Source organism: Sprattus sprattus, assembly GCF_963457725.1.
Source record: "Sprattus sprattus genome assembly, chromosome: 17".
Taxonomy (NCBI): domain Eukaryota; kingdom Metazoa; phylum Chordata; class Actinopteri; order Clupeiformes; family Clupeidae; genus Sprattus; species Sprattus sprattus.
Window position 1 is genome coordinate 13,637,305 of NC_137915.1, and position 23,583 is coordinate 13,660,887.

At 43.0% G+C, this 23,583-nt stretch overlaps 3 protein-coding genes across 3 annotated transcripts in view; 2 read left to right on the top strand and 1 right to left on the bottom strand.

The window, feature by feature from the left end:
- Window positions 1-73: 73 nt before the first annotated feature.
- Window positions 74-12,778, bottom strand: kpna1 (karyopherin alpha 1 (importin alpha 5)). The gene is made up of 14 exons (XM_080854673.1): window positions 12,714-12,778; window positions 11,220-11,353; window positions 10,942-11,055; window positions 10,443-10,542; window positions 9,892-9,986; window positions 9,529-9,660; window positions 8,076-8,164; window positions 7,740-7,839; window positions 7,367-7,530; window positions 7,038-7,116; window positions 5,621-5,746; window positions 5,250-5,377; window positions 2,720-2,895; window positions 74-2,339 (listed from the first exon to the last, which is right to left on the bottom strand). The coding sequence occupies exons 2-14, from the start codon at window positions 11,343-11,345 to the stop codon at window positions 2,152-2,154; spliced, it is 1,617 nt and encodes a 538-aa protein (XP_080710799.1). The 5' UTR covers window positions 11,346-11,353; window positions 12,714-12,778; the 3' UTR covers window positions 74-2,151.
- Window positions 12,779-12,945: 167 nt separating this feature from the next.
- Window positions 12,946-17,335, top strand: LOC308377918 (thiosulfate:glutathione sulfurtransferase). The gene is made up of 4 exons (XM_080854698.1): window positions 12,946-13,293; window positions 15,954-16,076; window positions 16,219-16,381; window positions 16,512-17,335. Exons 1-4 carry the CDS (start codon window positions 13,155-13,157, stop codon window positions 16,561-16,563), a joined length of 477 nt encoding a protein of 158 aa, XP_080710824.1. The 5' UTR covers window positions 12,946-13,154; the 3' UTR covers window positions 16,564-17,335.
- A 3,676-nt stretch (window positions 17,336-21,011) lies between these two features.
- Window positions 21,012-23,583, top strand: part of drd3 (dopamine receptor D3) — a gene marked incomplete at both ends in the record, with an annotated part of 16,448 nt that continues 13,876 nt past the window's right edge. The window contains one exon of the mRNA XM_080854680.1: window positions 21,012-21,293. Coding sequence (XP_080710806.1) covers window positions 21,012-21,293 — 282 coding nt within the window. The remainder of the gene's footprint in view (window positions 21,294-23,583) is intronic.

Genomic DNA, 23,583 nt, shown 5'->3' on the forward strand with positions numbered 1-23,583 from the left:
CAACAGAATTACTGGATCTACCTTTGTGAGATCTCAGACACACTGCAGTAAGACCACGACCCAAACACAGAGGCTCCATGAAATGGCATTTATGCAAACGGTCTAACAGAGAACAGATACACAACTCAATGAAACAGCAGTATTGAACATGAAGAGCTGGTTATCTCACTGGAGAACATTTAAAAAAAAAAAAACTTGGTAAACAATCTTACAGCTTCTTTAGCTATTAAATCATCAGTATTTTTTTTTTTATTTTCAAGTCATTTAGAATTATCTCAGTTCTGTTATTTTTATTTATTTTTTCCACCTCGATTTCTGAATGAGGAATTATGGCACCTTCGGTATACTAAAGACAGATTCTACCCCCCCCCAAAAAAGTAGAGATTTTTTTTTTTTTAGGAGTGTTTCCATTTTCATCATCGTTTTTTCTTTTTACGTTTCATGTCTGTCTTAGATTCACAATGATCTAAAAATAAAATGCACACACACGCGCACACACACATATATATTTATATGGAAAATGTGTCCTGCCGGGGTCAATCCTTGACATTTTCCAAGAGTCTGATTGAAAAATGAATACATTTTAGGGGATGGGGGGGGGGGGGGAGAGAGGGGGGCAAGCTTTTTACAAACAATCTTGCCCATAAATATTTAGTGTTCTCCATTATTCTTTTGAGAATCAAAGTCCCATGATCAGTGCCTGCTTTGCACTGTGGGCCGATGTCATGGAAAAGGGGAAACACCAAAGCTCTGGGTCACACTTCTTCAGCCTGAGGGACAGAGCTTTGCCAGAGGGTAGAGGACTGAGTTGGTGTTGGTGTTGGTGTGTGTTGGTTTGTGTGTGTGTGTGTGTGTGTGTATTCATTCTAATGTCCTGGTATCAGTCCTGAAGGTAAAGTGCTGATGAAGATGCTGCTGATGATGGTACTGGAAAGGAAACCAAAACTGTCCAGTTTTAAGTCTCTCCGGTCTGATCCTCACGGAGGTGCAGGATCAAGATTCATTTAAGAGTTTTTTTTTTGTTTGTTTGTTTTTCATCCAATGGCCTAAGTCCAAGGGAAGACTCCAACCCCGATAATTCCAAAGGTGCCTTCTAGAATGTTGCTTGAGAGGAGAAAGGCTGGCCCATGCATGTTGGGTTGGAGCCATTGCTGCAGGATTTCCTGTCGTCCTGTCGCTTGTAGGAATGCATGATATATTTCCGAGCACAAAGATACTCAGATGGCATCGTCAGTCACAGTCCGTACTCCGCAAGTCTCACTGTCGGAAGTATGAAATAAAAGCTGCTACAGTCTGTGCATCACAGACCACCGGCTGCCGGCAGCTTTGGGAAGTGTCGACAGTGGGAACAAAAAAAAAGAGCAATAAAACATCTCTTTCAGATAAAAGTGCGTCGCCTTCAGGAGAAGACTTTCAGTCGTTGGGGGTTGAAACTGGCCGTTGTTTTTTCGCCACTAAAGTTGAGCTGCTCAGGGAATCGTGGGTCCCGCGGAGACGCAGATCACGCCATCACACAGCCGCACGGTCAGTCCTGTGTTTGTGTGTGTGTTTGTCCTCGTTTGTTGGTTGGTCTGTCTGTCTGTCTATCTGTCTGTGTCAGCAGATGCGATCTCAGCCCGGGAGGGTAGGGGATGGGATGTGACCAGAGTCTCGCCTGTTTCAGGGAGTCAGTATTGCAGTTTCAAAGTCTGACGGGAAGGTTCACTACCAGCGGCTTACAAGATTGGGGACTTTTCGGTTCGGGGAAGGCCATGGGGACTTCCTAATGGGGTTGCAGGAAGGGGCGGTGTTACTCTGGTAGAGTGGCTTGTTTGTTTGTAAGCTGTTATGATATGGGGTCTGAATGGGAAAGTTGGGGACAAGGGTTCCATTACGTAGACTGGGTTACTGTAATGTTGGACTGAGGGGGTTGAGAAGGTTGGGGGGCGCGGAGGAGAAAGCTCAGCGCATGATAAACAACAAGCGCGCAGTCAGTACATCAGAACTCGCAGACGTCAAGACAGCAGGAGCAGCAGAGAGAAACAGCTCCTGGAATATCACACTCTGTATAATCATTAATAATCATGATAATTATTAAATCATTCTCTCTGCTGACAAGGTTTTCGGAGAGGGGGGATGGTGAGCGTCAGGTAAGGGTTGGGGGGTTTGGGGTTAGAGCTGGAAGCCCTCCATGGGCGCCTCATGCTGTTGGAAGAGGAACTGCTGCTGCTGCAGGTCCACGGCGGGGGCCAAAGCTGGGTCCTCGTCCTCCGTGCTGAAGTAGTGCTCGATCAGATCGAAGGCCTTCTTGTAGATCTCCTGGTTCTCGTGGTGCTGCAGAAACTCCAGTTTGTCCAGGCCTGTGGAAGATAACCAGAGTTCATGAGGGGAGAGTCGTGGCTTTTTAAACATTCATTTTGAAAGTTAAACAGTGTAACACCACACAGCTAGTGGGGATAGCTTATCTGTTTGTATGTACTAGGGCATTGGTTCACAGGCATAACTAGATGGTGGCTGAGCTGAAATGTGTACATGCGTGCGTGGGTGTGCACATGTGTATGTGTATGTGTGCATGTGCATGTGCATGTTGAGGCATGTTGAGGCATATAGCAGGGAGTTTTTAGTGTATGTGTGTGGATGCAATGTGTGTATTAAGCGAACATTAACACCAGACCTCAAGTATGAGAGTGCACCAGGACTACGCAGGTGTGGTTTTGTGTGTGTGTGACTGCACACGTACCATAGGCCTCCTCGATGGTGCCACAGTATGGGTTGCTGCCTCCACCCCTCTTGGCCTCCAGCTCTCCCAGCCTCAGGATGTTCTCAAGGCCGTTTAGGGCCACCTGCACGATCTTGGAATCCATGAGGGTCAGCAGGTCACACAGGGGGTTGATGCAGCCCATTTCCACCAGGTGTCTATGGATGGGAGAAACAGGAAGTTACAATTCACTGCATGTGTGTGTCATTTGTGTGAATAACTATTTCCTTCCTAACTTCTCAAATAAGGCTAAAAAGGCTTAATTCTTCATGTTGACTTCGTGTAGCAGGGCGCGGCTATTACTGTGGAAACAGTGGAAATAAACAGAACATGCAAGGGATGTAATTTTCCAACAATGTGATTGTATCTTTATAAAACTGGGCAGGGCAGGGCTTCCATTTACAAATCCGCCATGTTTAGCGTTAGGGATTCCCCCCTATTTCCCCCATTCATTTTCCCATCAGTGATTTGTGTCCTTCCTTATAACGTCTCTGGTGAAAGGTTACTTCATTGTTAATGTGCAGGTGATTGCGATGTTAAACTATGCAGTTTACTTTCGCAAATGTTTCCTCGGCATGCAGCTAGTTCTCATGTAACTAATGTAATGTGAGCCTGCTGGCAAAGCTACTTAGCTAACGGTCAATACCACTGCCTGTTTGTCATGTGAACCCCACCAACCAGGATGTTCCCAAATGGGACCTTTCCCAATTCCCAGCTGCCTGAACACACTTCACTGATGCTTTGGTGAGGATTGTGCGTCCTGGTCGCTGATGTTTAGCTCATGTCAGCCCAGTATATAACTAACTTAAATGAGAACATCCGAGTCATGTGATAAGATTTGGGCACCACACTGTATGAGAGAAGCCATTCAGGTTACTGAGGTAAACATTGAAGCAGTGAGTCGGTGCCAAGAAGTAAAATTGAATTTCCAAGGTGCACACCCACATCACGTGATTCAGCAGACACTTTCACACACAAAGCTGCTTTCACAAGAGAAGCCTCTGCCTTGTGACTAAGGTTACATATGAACTTCAGCAGGGGTACTTACAAAAGGTAAGATTGATTAACAACATAAATAATATAATAATATAAATCCCATCCTCAGACCAATTGACATGTTGTGAAAGTTTGAACAATTGTCAGTCACCTTCCAATTACCGAAAAAAGCCGGGCATAAGCTTTTTCACAGTCTCATCCCATCCCTCTGATTGAAAATGCCACACTCATTGCACACTTCTGTTTCTGTCTAAACACAGGCAGGGCACCATAAGACTGTGTGAAGCAAACTTCCCAACACTTCAGTAGGTAAAGGGACAGCACCAAACCCCTCATCAGCACAGGCAGGGCACAGCAGCTGGAGCAGAGGGCCTTCATTCCAAATCAGCAGCGGCACAATCTCTCTCCTGTTGTAGGTATACTCATTCTTTGCCCACTCGTTCTTGGACTTCCATACAGAGGCACAGGTGAACACGCACAGGCGAGGGTGCAAAAACTCCAGTTAAGAGTTTAAGTAATCCCCATAGTACCGTGTAACACTAATTTTTGCCAATGAGAGTTTGTCAACCCTGACTGTCCTTAATAACCCCAGTTCAAATCCAAGTAGGTTGAACTCCCTTTGCAGCACAGCCCTCTGATCTGAACACCAGAGAGTCATGTGACCATGCACTGCACAAGCTCCACTGCCCAAACAGAGACAGATGGGTCATCTATTTATCATTGGCGTAGAAAACGAGCAGACTGCACACAGACAGAGATTTGTTTGCAGTTATGTAATCATGACCTACATTACCCTCAGGATTAATAAAGTATGCATCCATCACGCAGGCGGACATCGCAATCGCGACTGCGACTACATTAATCGTGCACCACTACACGCAGCTGTCTAATACAGAGGTTTCGTCTCTTCATGGTCCTGTCCCGGAGTCTGGGTTCATTTAAGGACAGGGCCACCCATGCCGGAGAAGGCAGAGCATATTGAAGGCTAATGCAGTCACCCCGTTTAAGGACCTGCTTTTTCATCGAGTACCTCACTGGAGTTCCTTAGATAGCAGACATAGCTCATCCCTGTGCCCAGAAAGACAGCACCTGTCGTGGTGCTTGGTCTCTACCAGAGGCATTTTTTCCTTGGGCTATTCCATCGCTAGGGTTTTGCCCTCTGCTTAGCTCCTAGTCCCTACTTTGGGCAACACCAACTTCAAATCAAATTCATTTTAAGGACATTTTCTCAAACTCATAATTGATTTTGGATCCTGGGTATGACCACATAAATACCACATACACAATCAACATACACATACACCCATAATTTTGCAACTACAACACCTAAAGTACATAAAACAATGTTATGCCTCTATGGAGAGTGAAATACTGACCAATATCATTAAAATTCAATGGACAAGCACTTCCCAGGACATCGGTCATATGTCAATCATTGATCGATTTTTTGTTCATCTGAAAGTCAGAGATTTAAAGCAACGTTGGAGCTAACTAGCGTGGGAGACAAGTGCTGTACCTGATCTGCTCAGAAGAGCCTCCAGAGGTGGCGTTGGTGATGGCCCAGGCTGCCTCCTTCCTCGTGCGAAACTCAGCTACCTGCAGGATGCTGATGAGTGGGGGTACCAGCCCTGCCTGGATGACAAGCTGAGAGGGGGAGAGAGAGAAAGAAAGAAAGAAAGAACCAGAGATATTTAAATCACAAGTAGGACTGTGATAATTAACCAGACAAATCCATAGTAATTTTTTCTGTGTAATGACTGTTTCTGAAGGCTTCTTTGATTGTTAGAAAGCAACTACCCTGCCCATTAGCGAGAACTTCCCCTAATAGACTCATAGTAACAATCATTTGTCCGCCCAGTAACAGGGACAAACCAGTGCGGAGCGTACCTGTATCTGTGCACGGTTCCCTGCAGTGATGTTGGAGATGGTCCAGCATGCCTCCTTCTTGATGGACTCCTTGGGGCTGGTGAGCAGGTGGAGGAGAGACTGCAGTGCTGAACAGTTCAGGATCACCTGCAGGCCCCAACACAACAGCCATGTGCTCATTAAAAGACCCATTGCACACAGACGGCCACCTGTCTACAGTCCCTGGTATCCTGTTAGCTATGAATGAGTGTACTACAGCTTACATAAGAAGGCTCCATGTATTTCACTTAGGGATGTCAAAATGTTATTTTTCTATAATTAATTCATCTTAAAAACATAAACGCTGATTAAATCGCACTCTATGGTGCCCCTTGATCGCATTAGTCACTGTGCACTGCTCATTGCCGGCTATATTGGATGGCCAGTCTGCGTTGCTGTAATAGTTTGTATTTCTCACACTGTACACTTTTGATGTGGACCTGGCATCAACATTTTGGGCTGTATTGGTAGTTGGACGTTTTCAAGTTTGAAAAACCTATGGAAATCCCCAAAGGTAATTTATAACATATTTGAAAGCTTAACTGTGAGAACAAACTGTTATAGAACTATACTGTAACAAAAATACATTGCATTTGACCTAGGTGAAGCAAAGTAATAAGGCGCAGGTTTTTTTATGAGATAAGTTCCCCATCTAGCAATATTTGTTGTTGCTTTAGGTTTGGTCTGACAATACTGAAGTTAGGTAGGTCGCTAGTTTCAGACAAATTATAAGAAATAAAGAATAAAGAATAAAGAAAATGTGTTCTTCATTAAATTAAGTTAATTGAAGTATCTGTTTGCCATTAATGTGTGGTGAACATCACACTGCCAAGGCTTGTTTACTTTTGCCATTGATGTGCAGTGACAAATCTGACAGCTTTTGAAATGCTTCTCACAGCAAACTGATATATGTGATACTGCATTACTGTCAAACTGCATCTAAAAACGCTAATATTTTGCACAAGAATCAGATACAAATACTGCCAGAGCATCCTCTACTCACGGGGAACTTAAGGTATAAATCAATCAAAAAAGTACTTCTAATATCGGCACACTAGTACTTGCTCTTTGGTGCACACATTTAATCAGAGTAATTTTGTTTAAACGGAGACATTACCTTATAGCAGCTGTGATTTTACTGTTGTCTAAGATCACCGCTTATCTTAATTTCCCTAATCATCATCATCATCAGTGGCTAGTCTGGCGCTTGCTTAAGTGGACTAAAAAGCCGCCTCCGCCCTGCTGTGGTATAGTGTGCGTAATGAACAGAGCTTGTGACCGAGGTTCTGCTGTCTGCTGTGGTATAGTGTGCGTAATGACCAGAACTCGTGACTGAGGTTCTGCTGTCTGCTGTGGTAGAGTGTGCGTAATGACCAGAGCTCGTGACCGAGGTCTCTACCTGTGTCTGCAGGTCATCTCCTGTAACGATGTTCCCCACTGCCCTCAGTGCTGGAGAGACCACCTTATAGTCCGCGTGTCTAAGAACAAAGAGGGGAAAGGACAGGCCTTTAAACACATAACATAACACCCCTACATTGAACACAGAGGATTTCAACTACCACTACATCCACCTCCATATAGTCCTAATTAGTAAAGAAACTTTCAGACCTCAACTATCCACCCTTCCCCCAAGAAAATTCTTACTCTTATCCCTGTTCCTCGACTCTCTCTGATTTCCAAATTTTTGCTTTCCAATCGTCTAGACCCGCCCTTCGGGTAGGTACTCACAGCAACAATTCCACTAGTCTGCGGCAGACCCCAGAGTCGATGACCGACTGGATCTTGTCATTGGGTCCGTCTGACAGGTAGGAGAGAGCCCAGCACGCGTCGGCCAGAATGTCTGTGTCATTCACAAATAATAGCCACGAGAGGACACTGAGGCACGGAGACACCTGGACACAGACACACACACACACACACACATTTTCAACAAAGATGCAAAATTAGGGTTAGAATACAAAATCCTCAATAGGAAAACCATGACAAAGCAAGGAGAAATCCTGAACTCAATTCCACTAATCAATCGGTACTTTTGTTTCACAGGGTAAATAGGTCCCATGAAGTGACCACCACAGGTGTGGTATAGGTGATGCCTTGTTACCTTTGAGAAATCTGGAGGTGGGTTTTTGCCTCTGCACAGGTTGGACAGGGCCCATACAGCGTTCCTCATCATCGTAAGTCGGTTCTGCTTCGCTAACAATCTGCAGGCAACAGCAAAACGCTACATTTTACATTCACTGTAACACTCTCAGTTACATTTAGTCTTTGAGCAAACGCTTTCATCCAAAGTGCCTTACAGTATGTTTTAAGAAGTACGTGCGGTTCATTGGTATCAAACCCATGACCTTGGTATTTTTCATCCTTTTTCCCAGGTACCTCTGCTGGCTGAGCATCAGGAACACAAAAGTTGACAACACCCTATAGGTCAGGTACTTACTGTATAAGAGAGGGAAGGATGTTGCAGTCTATCACAAAGTCTCTGCACTCTGTGCTGTCTCCTGCTATGTTCCCCAAAGCCCATACTGCCTGTGAGAGACATCAAAGAGAATGCTTTCATTTCGGAGTCAAAGGCACAAGATCTGCGCTCTGCCAGGTGAGGGTACCAGATGGGCAGTGACTGAAGCACCCACTTATTTGATTTTAATGATCAAAGCAGTCTGGTGGTTTCATAATCAGAAGACCATCAAGCTTAGTAATAACATTACGATCGTTCAGTAATTGCATTACATGGTTATTTGCAACATCTCCAGATGAAAGGTTGCCAGAGATATTTGCATTCAAATGAAGCAACATCTAGCCTACAACCTAGCTGCATGTGTGTGTGTGTGTGTGTGTGTGTGTGTGTGTGTGTGTGTGTGTGTGTGTGAGAGAGTTTATGTGTGTATTCTTATTGTTGTTGTGGATGTGTGGATGTACAACGCATTCAGAAAATATTCAGACCCCTTCAAAACCCCTTTAATTTTTTTTCAATCCCACCCCCTCCCCTTCTCATGGATCACTTAATACCCCATAATGAAAAATAGGATTTTAGAAATTCTTGTAAATATATTCAAATAGAAAAGCTGAATCATATTGGTACTCAGACTCTTTGCTCAGTACTTAGTTCAAGCACCCTCAGTAGCAATTATTGCCTCGGGATGTCTTGGGTATGACGCAGCAAGCTTTGCATTACCTGGATTTGGGGATTATCTACCGTTCTTCCCTGAAGATCCTTTCAAGCTCTGAGAGGTTGGATTTTCAGGGAACGGGTTCTTGGTCACCTCCTTTACCATTTCCACCTAATTGCTCAGTTTAGCTGGACAGCCAGCTCTAGGAAGAGTCCTGGTGGTTCCAAACTTCTTTCCTTTAAAGAATTATGGACACGGCTGGGCTCTTGGGAGTCTTCATTGCAGCAGAATATTTTCACCCAGAACTGTGCCTCAACATAATCTTGTCTCTGAGCTCTGCAGGCACTTCCTTCAACCTCATAGATTGTTTTTTGCTCTGATATGCATAGTCAGTCGTGAGAGCTTATAAAAACAGGTGTGTACCTTTTCAAATCATTTCCACAGGTAAATTCTAATGAAGGTGTAGGAACAGCTCAAAGATGCTCAGGAGAAATGGGAGACTCCTGAACTAAATGTAAAGCGTCATAGCAGAAAGTCACTTTTTTTTGTTAACCTATTTTTCTTTTTTTAAATACATTTGCACAAAAAGAAATCTAAATTCATGTTTTTCTTTGTCATTATGGGGTATTGAGTGTAGATTGATGAGGGAAAATTAATTTAAATGATTTGTCGCAAAAGGCTGCAACATAAAAAGAACCGTTGTGTGCATGTTTTGTCATTGTAAATGTGTATGTACATTTGTGCATGCATGCGTTGCTGTTGTGGTTGAAGCAGCAAAGTTACCTGCTCCTGGACGTCCTCAAAGTCTGAGGTCAGCATTTCTATGAAGATGGGCACAGCGCCAGCCTGGATGACCACTCGCGTCTGGTGGGACGTGCCTGAGGCGATGTTGGTTAGTACCCACGCAGCTTCAAACTGCAAAAAACATGCATTACAATTAACTGGATCATCAAAACAAATATTAACTGTGCTGCTTAACACGGTGCATAGTAAAGTCATTCAGACTCCCTAGTTTATCAATACGCGCCATCTGGTATTTCTTGATTAGATACGGTGTCAATGTGTGTGTGAGTGAGTGGGAGGTTGATCAGCTAAAAAGTGTGTGTGTGTGTTTGTCTGTGTGTGAGAGCAAGAGATTCTGAGTACCTGTAATGTGCAGTTCTCCCTCCTCTTGAGGAACTCCACGAATCGCTCTACCACGCCAGAAGTGGCGATGACCTCATCAATGGGAGGGTTGGGCTCTAATTGAGATAAAACATCTTGAATGTAAACAGCTCTGCTTTGTCCAAGCCTCACGCCCTACATAGCTTAGGTTATGGACTCCAATTACAGCATTACTCAGAAGACCTACTGAAATGCATCCTCTCCTACCCATACAGCACAAGTGTAACATTACTTTGGCATAAATGTTTTATTATGTAGAAGTTTCAGAAACATCAAATTCAAATATTCAGGCCGCAATCGCCACACTAGATGAGAGCACAAGGAATCATTCTTCTGCTAATTCAAACATCACAGATTAATCTGGCTGGTGCTTTTACCTTGTGAATTAATGGAAATATCAGCAGAACGTTAAAGCGCTTTCCAAACCTCTGGTCACATGTCCATGGGTTGAACTTGGAAAGTGGATGTGTGCTTGCTACTGTGAGCACCTCTGCCCTACCCATTCAGCACTAGTGGTACGGGTGTGGACTTACCTTTTGATAGGAGCTTCCTGAATCGCTGGGTGCCCATCAGCTGCTGTTCAGGTGAACTTGAAAAGATCATCTGCGTCATATCCTCGGAAATGGCCGCACCCTGAGAGGCACAGACAGACAGAGATGTCAGTCACTTCAGTAACACACACATATATTAACATCCAATCAAAGTAACTTAATAACTGTAAAGAGAAGACATGACATATATATTGGTATGCCCTGTCGACAAGCAAATGCTCAACTGTGCTTGCCAAGAATCACTGTCTGGAGACTCAGAACCTCAGTACAGGGGGTCAGAATGTCATATTAATGTATAACCCATCTGACAATCAGAACATCAAGCAGGAAGTGTTGATAACTCAGGCATGCAATCTGCTTGTCAAGGGCCTTTCATCTAGTGATCGCTTTGATTTTGAATATCACTGCATGGTTTACACAAATGGCTGCTTTGTAGCGGTTGTTGAACTGGCTGTACTGTTTTAAGAATGGTCTCTCTCACTGTAATTTGATCCATGTTGTTGACCTGGGATTCCAGGTACCCACTGTCCGACATCCCATCATCTTCCAGCGCTCCATCCTCCTCCACAGTGGCCACATTCCTTCTCTTGAACAACTGCAGGACAACAAAAGCACAGCCTCATGAACTTCAATACTACAAAACATGAAAAATTGAGCTTTTGCTCATAAATATGGTGCGGCCAGAGAAATGGTCTGCTCAGGAATGAATAAAAATGAGGTCAAATACAAAATGCAGGATCATAATCCTCATGGTTTCACCTGTTCATCTTTTTTCTGTTTGCGTAGCTGGAGACCTTCTTCTTCCCTCCTCCGCCGCATTTCGTCTGTGTTGAGGGACTTGTTTTTGTAACTCTTGAGTCGCGCATTGTCTTTACCCTGACTCATGGTGTAACCTGATGGATGAAACAAGGTTCATGAGCACGAATGTAAAACACAGTGGGTCGTGCATTTGGTTACACTTCCAATGCTAAGTGATATCCTGGGGCATGATCATTAATATATTGCCATACAACGCATCCAACATCAATCCATCACCAACCAGGCCAGTTCAGAACCCAAATCAGGTATTCCTCAATGGACCTTTAATACTGAACTATGAATGAACAAATATGTCACTGTTGTCCAAAGACTCTGCAATATGTATTCCACTCACTGGAGACAGTTTAACCAACATCCCTTTCTCAGCAAAGTTCCTGAAATAGTAGACAGAGCTAAACTGCAACATTCTACGAGGAAGTATGATCGCTAAATATGTAATGTATTTAACTATCAATGCCTCCTTCTTTTAACTGCTGCTGACAGGGTATCCAGACAGACATAACAGTTAGCAAACCGGCCAATTTATTTAATTGTATGATTATTCCATAATCAATTTAGTCACTGTCAGGTACCTCGCTAGCCAACATCAGCGGGTAAACAATGTAAGGTCTACCGTTATTCGAACAACCAGCCCGTTAATAGACAAAAAATACGAGAATATGAGCGCAGTGACAGACATCAGCTAACATTAGCAACCTAACGGGTTGACAGTGTAACGCCCTTAGCTGAACTGATGCTTATCTATCACTGGCTAAGCTTCAGCTGGTTAGCTACAACGCCATGTAGCTTCTAGCTGGCTAACATTAACAATGCTACATCAACATTTACATACTGATCTTAGCAATGCTATATAGCTTCTCAATGTTAAAATGCCTTGGTCGGTCCTACCTGGCTACATGACACCCGTCGTAAAGCAGGCTTATGCTAATGTTAGTCGGCTAACCAACTAGCTATCAAGAGGATAAGACACACCGATGTACAACCTTACCAAACCACACTTACAAGTTCACAATTTACATTCGCCAATTTTCGATTTCTAAAACAAACCATCGTGTCATTTACCAAAGTGACAATGTCTGGGTTAAACTTACGTTAATTAACTGAAAATATTCCTGAGAATCAGCTGCTTGTAGCTCTACGCAGTCTTTAGCTTCACAGTTAGCTTTAGCTCAGAGCTTCATTGCTTTCCTCTTAAGCATTGCTTAGCTTAGCGCCTGTCTAGCTTGTTACCGTTACCGTTAGCTAGCTATGGTTCTGAACCGTCTTTGCTACGGGCTAAATAATCCTGGGGCTATTATTGCTATCTCGTCATCGACTTAACATCCTTCTCTTGATGTAACACGACGAATTGCCAATTTTCTGTACTCTCCAGTAGATATTTCTAACACTAGCCGATATTTTAACTTCAACAAATTGTTTTTCATGGGTACTGACCTGTCAAATTCGTTTCTTTTATCCCCCACCCTGCTTGGGCCACAGTTTCTTCGCCTCTGCCGGTATAATACTATTGCGCATGTGTGAATTTGCTAAAGCAGTGGTCGTCAGAGCGCATGCTTAGTGTCTGATGATGCTGATTGGTTTTACGAAATTGACTTGGTATCTTCTATTCGTAGCTAACTATTTTGGAAAGCCTTAGTTTACGTTTCGATCATACAACATAGCTTTACGTATTTGTACTGTGTTAGATCCTATACAAAATGTAGGTATTTACATCATGTGAAATATTTGTTTAACGTTCTCAATTTTATGTAGTACGTCGCAGTGGACAGCAGGGGGCTTCAAATGTTTGGTTACTGTGCTAGATCTCGCCTATCACCCAAATACAAGCCCTGAGCCTTCGTGAGTAGTTGGGAAGGACCTAACTATTTACAGAATATGTTATCTTATTTTTTCGTAAGCCGTATATTCCTGTCCGCTATTGGAAAAATAGCATGTCGCAGCGGAAGTGTGACAATTCAGTGTTACAATTTAAGTACCTCCACTGTCAACTACAACGATGAATCACCTGATCCTGGTAAAGTTGTCCCACTTCTGTTGAGGGGGTGCCATTTACCAATTGTATGTAGGTGTCTGCTAACCATTTTGCTAACGTCAGTTTCTAGCCTATTTTAACAAACGAAATTGACCTTGCCAAATAAACTAGCGAGGAATATTCAGAGTTGGCATGTTGTTCTGATTTTGGATGTTATTTGGGCTGATTTTGTTTTTACCATGTCGTGACTAAGTGAATGCAAGTTCTCTGTGCTATTCTGTGGTATATAAGTAGATTGTTTTGACGTGCGTCTACGTAGTCGCCATATTGAAGCGGTCAAGATGCACTTGTAAACAAATGCTGTTATGAGCAGAACAAGTGTGTATTGAGAGATGCTGATTTCTCTACAAAATAATTAAGCCCATGTAGATTTATACATCAATTATGTTACAAAGCCGCCTGGTCACTTGTTATTGTGTTGTAGCAACCCTCACATAGTCATACTGCCACACGCAGTAATATTATTTTAGCAATCATTAGTCAATCATATTAGCGTCATATATTTCACCTAGGTTATTTGGGGGTGGAGGTATGAGGCCTTATTGGTTGGTTATTTAGAGCGGGGGCGGGACGCTGAGGGAGGGAACCAGATGAGGGCCCTGGGCCTCGTTTCCCGATAACGATGTATCTTAACGGCCTACGTGGATTTTCGCGACATCGTACACTAAGTAGCACTTTGTATTTACGTGCGTTTCCCAACCATCAACTTAAAGTCAGGTGCACGAGCGCAACGTGCACGAGTTCTTAAGTAGCTCTTAGGAGCTGTTTACGTCAGGTTAACCTGTTTACGTTAATTGCTGTGAAATTAGCTAGCCTATGCGTGCATCGAACGTGCAATGTGCACTAAATTCGGGGCGGGGATAGTAACGCCATCTCCAGCAGAGAAGCCTATTTAAACTGTGTTCCCATTGTAAAGACATTTATTACGATCTGTCTGAGAGTGGGCTGTCAAAGCTAGCATCATCAAAGTCATACAGTACAGTAGGCTACATACATTCAATAAAATTAACCTACATTTGAGTCCAACTGCATGACCATTCTTGCCCTACACTTACCCTTACAATAAAGAAGTGATCCTATTTCAACCATAACTTCATTTTAAATAATGTCTTTCTTTATGACATTTAGTTTATAGTTTAGACAGCAACGTTGACATCTACAGTATATTCAACTGCATCCACTACATAATCTCAAACTTTATTTGTTGGTAACTCTCCAAAAAGGCTACCATTAACACATTTCTTAATGAAAAGGAAACATGCATCACAAAAATACTTCAGTGTAACCTGTACCTATGTGGAGTGCAAATATGTCTTGCCATTACACTACCCAACAGCCCTACGTCTGCTAACACTACAGAATGCATAATTCCTACGGGCAATGCACTAGTTTTGTATAGCCTAATCTTTATTTTCAAATACTCAATATTCTTTATTTCTATTTTGATGGGAATAGGCAGGTGAAACAATGACATTCTCATGATGTGCTATACACAGAAACATCGTTTGGATTTCTTCTACATAATATACAACCATCTAGCTAGAAGCTACCATATAAGCCAATGGAGTGGTGGCATAAGCGCTAAATGTGCCATCAAACTACTGTTTGAAAGCTTCAGTCAAGACCTAAATACTCTGCATTGGTCGCGTAGCACATTTCCGATCAAACCGAGTCATTATAAACATATAAAAAGTTGTGTAGATAGCTTTATTCATGTAAAATATTCCTCGCTTCAAGTAGCCATGTTTTTTTTTTTTAATTCCCGTTTCTTCCGAACGACGGTCGAACGACGCCCCTGGTGGATTACATCGCTAAGTGTGAAGTTACTACTGGTCCTGACCACACGTAGAATTCCTCTCAATGAAAGATACACTTAAGCTAAGTGTGGCGTTGGGAAACCCGTCTGCAACGTAGGAATCCTCTTACGAGCGATTTCAAGTGCTTTTTAGGCTAAGTGCGCGTTCGGGAAACGAGGCCCTGTTCGGTTAGTCTTTTTTGCTTAGTATTTTTGTTCAGCAGACTGCAGTTAAAAGAAGAACATCCAGTCCGTTAATTATTCGAAATCTACATTTTTAGAGAAACAGAAGTTGAAATTCTTAATAATTTACACTTGATTTTCCCTATTCTTAGATTGGAGCCTGCATTTCCCAGAAGAAGTTGTGGGTTCACATAATTATGTAGTCTAGTAGTGTAAGTGCAGTTGGATTCTATTAGCGTAAGTCTTTTGAGTTCTCCTTCGCATCGGTCCTTGACTTTATGATGTTTTCCATCAAGGTCAAGGAAATCTGGTTAGGAGAAAACTTAGGACGTAATTCTTGTTACTATTTAACCACTGTGGTCATGTTGATCATTGTTGCTGTCGCAAATAATTGTTGGAAGGCATTACGTCCTTTGCTTTCTGGGTTATTTCACTTAGTTTGGAACCTTGCTAAACCAAAAAGACTATTTCACCGCAGCCTAATTTTCACCCTATGAATCTGGCTCACTGCATCTGTTCGTTTCTGGGTCCCTGAATCCACCATGGTATCCATTCTATTAGTTCTCAGTAGTACTTATGGACTAGGAACAACCAACTGGTCTGGTAATTATCTTAAAATACATCCTGCAAAATGTGCAGATTATTATTGTTTTGTCAATTGCAGAAACTGTGGTGTCTTATGAGCAGCTTCGATCCATGCTGTCGAGCAACGATATCCAACTATTTGATGTGCGCAATCCTGATGAATTCCAAGCCGGCCGAATCCCTGGGTCTATCAACATTCCATGTGAGTGACAGCTGAAGTTCACCACCAGTTCACCCCCAGTCCCAACAGAGTGACTGTGTGTGTGTGTGTGTGTGTGTGTGAGAGAGAGAGAGAGAGTGTGTTATCCTCTTCCTCTTTCTTATTATGTCTTCTCCTCTTACAGTGGATAACCTGGAGCAGTCGCTGAAGCTGTCTCCACAACACTTTGAGCTTCTATTTGAAGCAAAGGCCCCTGGGAAGGAGGATGACAATATCGTTTTCCACTGCCAAAGGGGTCGCAGAAGTGCAACTGCACTGGGAATCGCCAAGGGACTTGGCTACACAAGGTATCCTATCCCACACTGCTATGACCTCCAATGCATACTGATTTACACTATTTCTTTCCCATCATGGATCTATTCACAACATTTGTATTTATTGCAATTTTTTTTACATTCCCCCCGTCTCCATTTCAAGGGCTCGGCACTTTGCGGGAGGATACAGCAAGTGGGCAGAGCGAAACGAGTAAAAGGTCAATATGGTTTGGCTTGTTTTGCCAACCATTTAAAAGGAAAAATTGGAAGCCCTGCAGTTACTGAAAATGTCAAACCAAAGGTCATTATGTACTTTTGTGGGGAAATTATTGACTACACCTTTCAGTTCAATGTTGGTATTGAATAGATAGCAATATCTCTGTATCTGTCACACATTGTAATCCCATCCAATCCCTTTAGTATAATGACCCATTTTGTCAGTAAAGTTAATTATGTTGAGCCATGTGTTTTAATGTCTACAAAGATAAGTTATCTGTCACAATCAAGTACTGCTGAATAATTAGGTGGATCACCACAGTATTTTCTGAAACCAACATTATGCCCATGACACCACAAGGTGGCACTAGTGTTAAGCATATTGCTGTTCTGGTGAAATGACACTCAGTCAATATGTTTACCGCTTAGAGCAAACAGACAAGGCCACAGGTGCTGAAGAGGTTGAGGTTGATAGGTATGGCTGTGGACAACAGCAGCTTCGTGAAGAGGTGTCAACATCTAAGTCAACTCATGGCGGCCCTCTGTTTCTCATAAGCTGTGACAGCTGACACTATCTCAGTTACCTTCCCTTCACCAGCCAATGGCAAGGTGCTGTGAAGCACCAACAAGATAATAAAACCATACAAGATTTAAGAAAGCATTGAAGTCAAAACCGGGAGATACAGGGAAGGTGAATACAGTGCTCAAATAATTCCTTTACTTGATTTTCACAAAGGACATCTTCGCTCAAATGTGAATTATAATCGTTTTGCAACAATAAAATTGATGAAGTCAGCCTTGTTTGTTTGTTGTTTCGTATGCAGTCACACATGCTAGCTGGTGATTGGACACTTAAACATAAAATGTCTGATAGTGTTTTTGCAGCTTTTTTTTTTTTTACATGTTATTAACTGAATGGTAGGTGTTTTGGGGGGTTTTCTTTCCCCCACCACATCATCACCTCCCCTTCCTCCTCCTCCTTTCCTCTCCTCCCACTCTCTGAATACTGATCCAGAGCGGTGCCACAGTAAATCACCCTCAGCACACGACCCAGACTTTATCATGCTGAGGCTTCTCCTGGAGTGTCATCCCCCAAGGTGTCTGTTAACAGCCTACCTGCATGGGTCCATACAAGGGAACAGCAAACCCGCTCAGTCCAAGACAGGCCCAAAATACAATTAGAGTTGTTTGTTTGCTTGGACATAGCTACAGATTGATGGAAACTGCGTGACCTCGTCACACCTGTCTGACATGGCTGTGTTTGACGATACAGGCAAAGCCAGGTTGAATCGTTAAATAACTTTGCCAGTGTCCTGCATGTGCGCGCGCGCGTGTGTGTATCAGCACCTACACGGTCTTCACAAGGATATATCTGACAATGCCAAGGTCTCGCAAGAAAGAACATCTAGACTATAACAAGGTCAAAGGGAATTCTCAAGAGAGTAACTAGGCTACCTCCCAAACTCTGTCTCTCACACAGAGGCTGTTTGCGCGAATTATCTCAGGTGGGCAATATTCTGAGACAACCCGATAATGACCACTCACTGCGCGCGCGATTGAACTAGCCTGCTGGATATTTTAATTTACAGGTCGGCTAATCAACCTAAATAGACGAACCGTCACACACTGGAGAGGGAAGATTTCACCCATCCAACATGCCAGCTGCTTATCCGTTTGCTGATTTGGTGCTATTCAGTCTTATATCTGCTGTTTATCATATTTTAGTTTTTGTACTCGTTTGTCAGGCGATTCTCCAGCTCGTCTTTATGGAAGTGCAGGGAAAGTCGTTTACATAAGTCAATACTAGCTGAATTAATTTACTACAATATTTCTACTCAGTTCTTTAAGGGAAAGAGTTATGTTTCAAGTTGCGATACATTTAAAAAAAATATATTCTCCTGTCAGCAACCCCCTTCGCAGCGTTTCGTGACAGTCTTTTCTCTTGGTCCCAGGCTACTTAGTTTTCGAACTGCCTTCCCTCAGCTGTTCCCCTGGAGAATGTGAAAGAAGGATGCGGGCTCACACGCACCGCGAGCGTCTGCGCCACACACGAGCTCTCTGGAAACCTGTAAGACTTATGGCTTAGCTTGAGTTATTCAATGTCGAATATCAAAATGTCCAGTATTGTGAATTAATGAGTCTCAGATTTGGAATACTCTCTCAGTAAGTCCGGAGAATGGGAGTCATCACCGCTTGGAGTAGGCTGCTGTTCGCACGAACATCCTCAAGTTTATCCTTCTGGAGTGGCATTATTTTGAAGTGATTGCCTGTAAATTCAGCACTGGAAACGCCTAACAGGTACTTGAAGTGGCAGGTAAGAGGAATGTAAAACTTATCTGACAAATAATATTATGTTATGGACTATTGGTGGGGTTAGGAGGAAGCATATGTTGTTTTAATTTGTTGTTATTTCGCATGAACAGGTTTTTTTTCAAGGTGATTTGTGTTTCACGCTAATCTGAAGAATGCTGTCCGACTGTGTTTTAGAGCCTGGCTTGAAATACATAATTTGACTTTCATTTGCGCCAGGATGAATGTAGTTACGCTTATACCATAAGCACATCGGAACGTTGCATTTTCACATACTAAACTAATTTATTGTGTCAAACGGTGACATTTTAAGCTGTGACATTTCGCCAGGAGACTTTCATGGTTTAAGGAGGGGGAGAACTTCACCGTTTGACCCTTTTAACCGCGCATGCAATAAATCACACAGAAATGCAAATGCCAGACTTCATCATGTCTGCGCAGGCTTTGATGCATGACGGTGTGGATTCGGAGGGCTAATTGAGTGCGGAATCGACGCACCTTTATCACCCAATTACATATCCTCCTCTCCAATTGGAAATTATAGGGGGGACATTTGCATGATATTGAGCATAAGATTGTCTGTTATAGATGTTCCTGTATTTGTATGGGTCGGATAACGCATATATTTGTCATTTGAATGCCAGGCACTGCGTGTTTCAGGTACAGAAACACCTTTTTTTAGGACAGTTTAGAGGACAGACAAGCGCATCACTGCCTCCCAGCCCAAACAGCTGTGGGCTTAACAGATTGGGAGGAGGCTACCTTTGTACACACACACACACACACACACACACACACACACACACACACACACACACACACACACACACACACACACACACACACACACATATATATACATACACACACACACACACACACACACACACACACACACACACACACACATACACACACACACACACACACACACACACACACACACACACACACACACACACACACACACACACACACACACACACACACACACACACACACACACACTGAAAAGCTATAATGAGAACTCTATTCCAGACAGTCGTTTTGCAGAACCATTCATCTTGAGGTTTTTTGTGTGTTCTTTTTTTTTCAAAGGTTGTTTTCAGTTTTTCTGTCTCTTGTGTCTCTAGCATTGCCTTTCAAATTCCTCTGTTCAACCAGGGTGTGTCCTCTTACATATAACCTAATTTGCACACCAGGAAAGCTCAAATGGTGGAAATCTGGCATGAAAAACATGTGATACGTCCATGGGTCAGAGGGAACACTTTAGACTTGTGATAGGTAGATTCAACTGTATAAAGCCAATGCAATGCAGATAGCATCTAACCAGAAGTGCAAACAATAGTGTTATTAGTGCAGGCGTAAGTACGTTTCACAGCATAAGTGATGCTATATCTCACAGTATGTACAGTGTTATTAACAGTGGTGAGCAACAAACAGATTATTATAACTGTATAATATATTAAATGTTGTCATGTTATACAGGCGAAGTGGACAGAGATGGAAAGGGGAGTGTACATATAATGGTTGTGTGTACAGTACAGACAAAAATGTACAGTTGGTTGTTTGTACAATGTAAATAATAGTAATCTGAACAATGTGGGAGGTTCAGCCTGTGCAAGAATGAGCAGTGCAGATATAAAGTACTCAGACTGCAATATCGAGTGCAATAATACTTAGGGCCCTGGTGTGGAGGTCAGCAGAATCACAGCCTCAGGGAAGAAGCTCTTCCTGAGCCTGCTGGTGTGGGAGCGGAGGCTCTTGTAACACCTGGCGGATTTGAGGCGCGTAAAAAGTCCATGGTTAGGATGGGATGCACACTCGATAATGCTTTTCACCCTGCCTAGGCAGCATTTATGGTAAATGTTCCCAATGGTGGCCAGCTGAGTGCTGGTGATGCAGTTTTAATCACCAGCAGTAGGCAAACCGATGGGGGTCCAAGGCAGTGGGCAGACAGAATTACAGATGTGATAGAAGAAGTCTCTCAGATATTATTAGGTATAAAGCTCAAAGTGTGCATTTTGTGTAAGTGTTGATTGAACTCTGGCTCAGGTGCTGGGGTGTGTGTCTGTGTGTTTGTGTGTTTGTTTCTCACTCCCTTCAGTCTCATCGTCTCATTCCCCAGAAGTCTTCCATGGAGATGTTCAACGGCGCTGAGTGGTTTTGGAACGACTCCAATCGCAGCATTGCGGAGAACTCCAGTGTGGAACAGCTAGAGGTCGACAGCGAGCGGAACTACTATGCCATGTTCTACTCCCTGCTCATCCTGGCCATCGTGTTTGGGAACGTGCTGGTGTGCCTAGCTGTGGTGAGGGAGCGCTCCCTGCAGACCACCACTAATTACCTGGTGGTGAGCCTGGCTGTGGCTGACCTTCTGGTGGCCACCCTCGTCATGCCCTGGGGTGTCTACCTGGAGGTAAGTCAGGGTAAGGGAGGGGGGGTTTGGGGGGTTTGGGGGGGAGGACGGGACACACATCAAAGTGAGTTTTGATACAACATACCAAATACCCCAATGGTGGATGTATCAAACAAACAACAAAAAATTATATTCAATTGAAAAGTTGTTAAAATGCCAAACAGTGAAATCCTCTACTGGCCTGATATCAGGTAGTGCTGAGAGATGAAACGCAATGAGCAGCTGGTGTCCCAAGACTGGATCCATGAGCAGCTTTGAAATGCGGGTATGCTTGAAATGCTAGTATAATATACAATAAAATGCTATAAAAATAATACAATCATTTTTAAAATGTTCGACAGGTATCACTGGAGTCCCATGTTTATTTAAACGTTTCATTTAAAACTGATATTTTTCACTGATATAAAGGAAAGTACTTTTACTATCTTTTTTTACTTTCTTTTACTTAGTTTCACTTAAAACTGTGTTATTTTGAACACTGAGGAGGTACAACATACAAGATCACTGCAAAGAGTACAGTATTTACTATGCAATATATACAGTATATACCCATTCCGTTACTTTAACATTGAGGTGAACCCCGGTGAAAGAAATTCATCCTGGTCTGGAGAATGAAGATTGTTTGGCTTCTGTCTGCTTTTATATTTCAAGTATTTTGCTACACACCATTAGAACTAAAGTACCCAAATGTCCCAGTGCAGTGATGGGAACACAGTATTTGAATCGAGGTCCATCATCTGGAAGAGACATGAAACTAAGATCCGGAGCCGCAAGGTCCCAAGTCAAGACTACTGTTTTACTACAAAGGACTCCAGACATTATTTGCCCAAATTGGCTTCTAAATTGTCTTCTTCTCCCAGCTTGCTTGCCTAATAATAACCTATATTTTATGAATAACCTTTAACCTTTAATTTAATAACCTGTGTTTTGCTACACAGTGATGGTGTTGAGAGGCGTGTTCTGACCTACGTGAGACACTTAGGATATCTAGGAAAAACACTCTCACTTGAGTCTTGCTATTCATTTATTCATGGTCAATAAAGTAAAGTGGTGGGTGGAACTTGTGTGAGCAGAACTTGTTAGGAATTTTAAGTTTTTTGAAAATTAAACTCAATGGTGCTTTGCATGAAATATGCACATTCTTTCAGGACATCCATTTTTTTCGCATTTAAAACCAGTGTTTGGGATGTATCTACCAAAAATAGCATTAATCCCTGGTTGGTGTCAGAGTTTTAGCTGGGTGCTAAATTTGGGAGCAATGGCGGGTCAGGGTTGTAACTGAGTGTGGAATTGGGGATTAGGTTAAGGTATTCCAAATTCTACCCTGCCTGAAATAATGACACAGGTTACATGCATTACCCTCGCTTTAAATTAATAATGTAATAAAAATACAGTTCATTGAGGGTTATTTGTATTTTGAATTGGAGATCAGGTTTCGAGCAGAGGGTTGGCCTGGTGGCAGAGATGAAGGGCACAGGTCTATGCACACAGGAGGTTGGACAGACCAGCATCCAAACCTGAATATAAGGTATGCTTAGGCCCTTAGAGGACTGGTACTGAGGTTAGGGTGTAGTCGAGTTTCGGAAACATTTGATGGTAATGATGGGAAAGTGGTGTGGGATTTGCACAGGGAAGGGGGAGAAGTGTGTGCTGCTTGTCCTTGTGCCTGGGTGATAGGGTGAGGTGAGAATGGTCATGAGGAGCTGAGTTTAGAGTGGGGAAGCTCGGTTCGAGTTTGAAGGCGACATTCGGCTTGTGGTTGTTGCACTGGTTTGGTTAAATGTTGAAGTGGAGATATAAAGGGGAGTTAAATGTTGTTAAATACAGCACATTACAAAGGGGAGCTAGAGGACATGAGATGAGATAGACACAGTCTAGGACTGGGAGCTGTAGACATCAGGTTTTTTTAAAGTCCACAAGGTTAAATTTAATTCTGGAGCTGACCTGGGCATAGGGCTCGGAGTTCGTGCTCAGTATCTTGTAGTAATCTTGTCGTTATTATCACGTCCTTTGCGGTCACAGCCCAAGTGTGTTGTGTCTCGCTCCTCTTCAGCGTGCGGACTATGTCTGGTCGTGACAGTGACGAGGTGTTATATTACCGTCCAATTAGAGCAGGAGGAGAGGTAATACAGAGTCCATCTGTTAGTGGCGGCAGACCTGGCAACCAGACTCCGCTGCTCGGCCCAACCACACATTAATCTCTGTCAGAGGACTGTTACCTCAGCCCTCCTAAAAACACCTACAGCTGTGTCTGTCTCAGGATTCCGTGTGTGTGTGTGTGTGTGCGTGT

What these genes read in the sequence shown, in the direction of transcription:
- kpna1 (XM_080854673.1), bottom strand. Translation starts at nt 11,345, where the DNA reads ATGAGTCAGGGTAAAGACAATGCGCGACTCAAGAGTTACAAAAACAAG. An exon ending in AACAGAAAAAAGATGAACAG is followed by an intron (nt 11,056 to 11,219) that starts GTGAAACCATGA and finishes GTTGTCCTGCAG; the next exon opens with TTGTTCAAGAGAAGGAATGT. An exon ending in CACCTCCAGATTTCTCAAAG is followed by an intron (nt 7,531 to 7,739) that starts GTAACAAGGCAT and finishes GTCTGTGTCCAG; the next exon opens with GTGTCTCCGTGCCTCAGTGT.
- LOC308377918 (XM_080854698.1), top strand. Translation starts at nt 13,155, where the DNA reads ATGTTATCTTATTTTTTCGTAAGCCGTATATTCCTGTCCGCTATTGGA. An exon ending in CGATGAATCACCTGATCCTG is followed by an intron (nt 13,294 to 15,953) that starts GTAAAGTTGTCC and finishes TGTCAATTGCAG; the next exon opens with AAACTGTGGTGTCTTATGAG. An exon ending in AAGGGACTTGGCTACACAAG is followed by an intron (nt 16,382 to 16,511) that starts GTATCCTATCCC and finishes CTCCATTTCAAG; the next exon opens with GGCTCGGCACTTTGCGGGAG.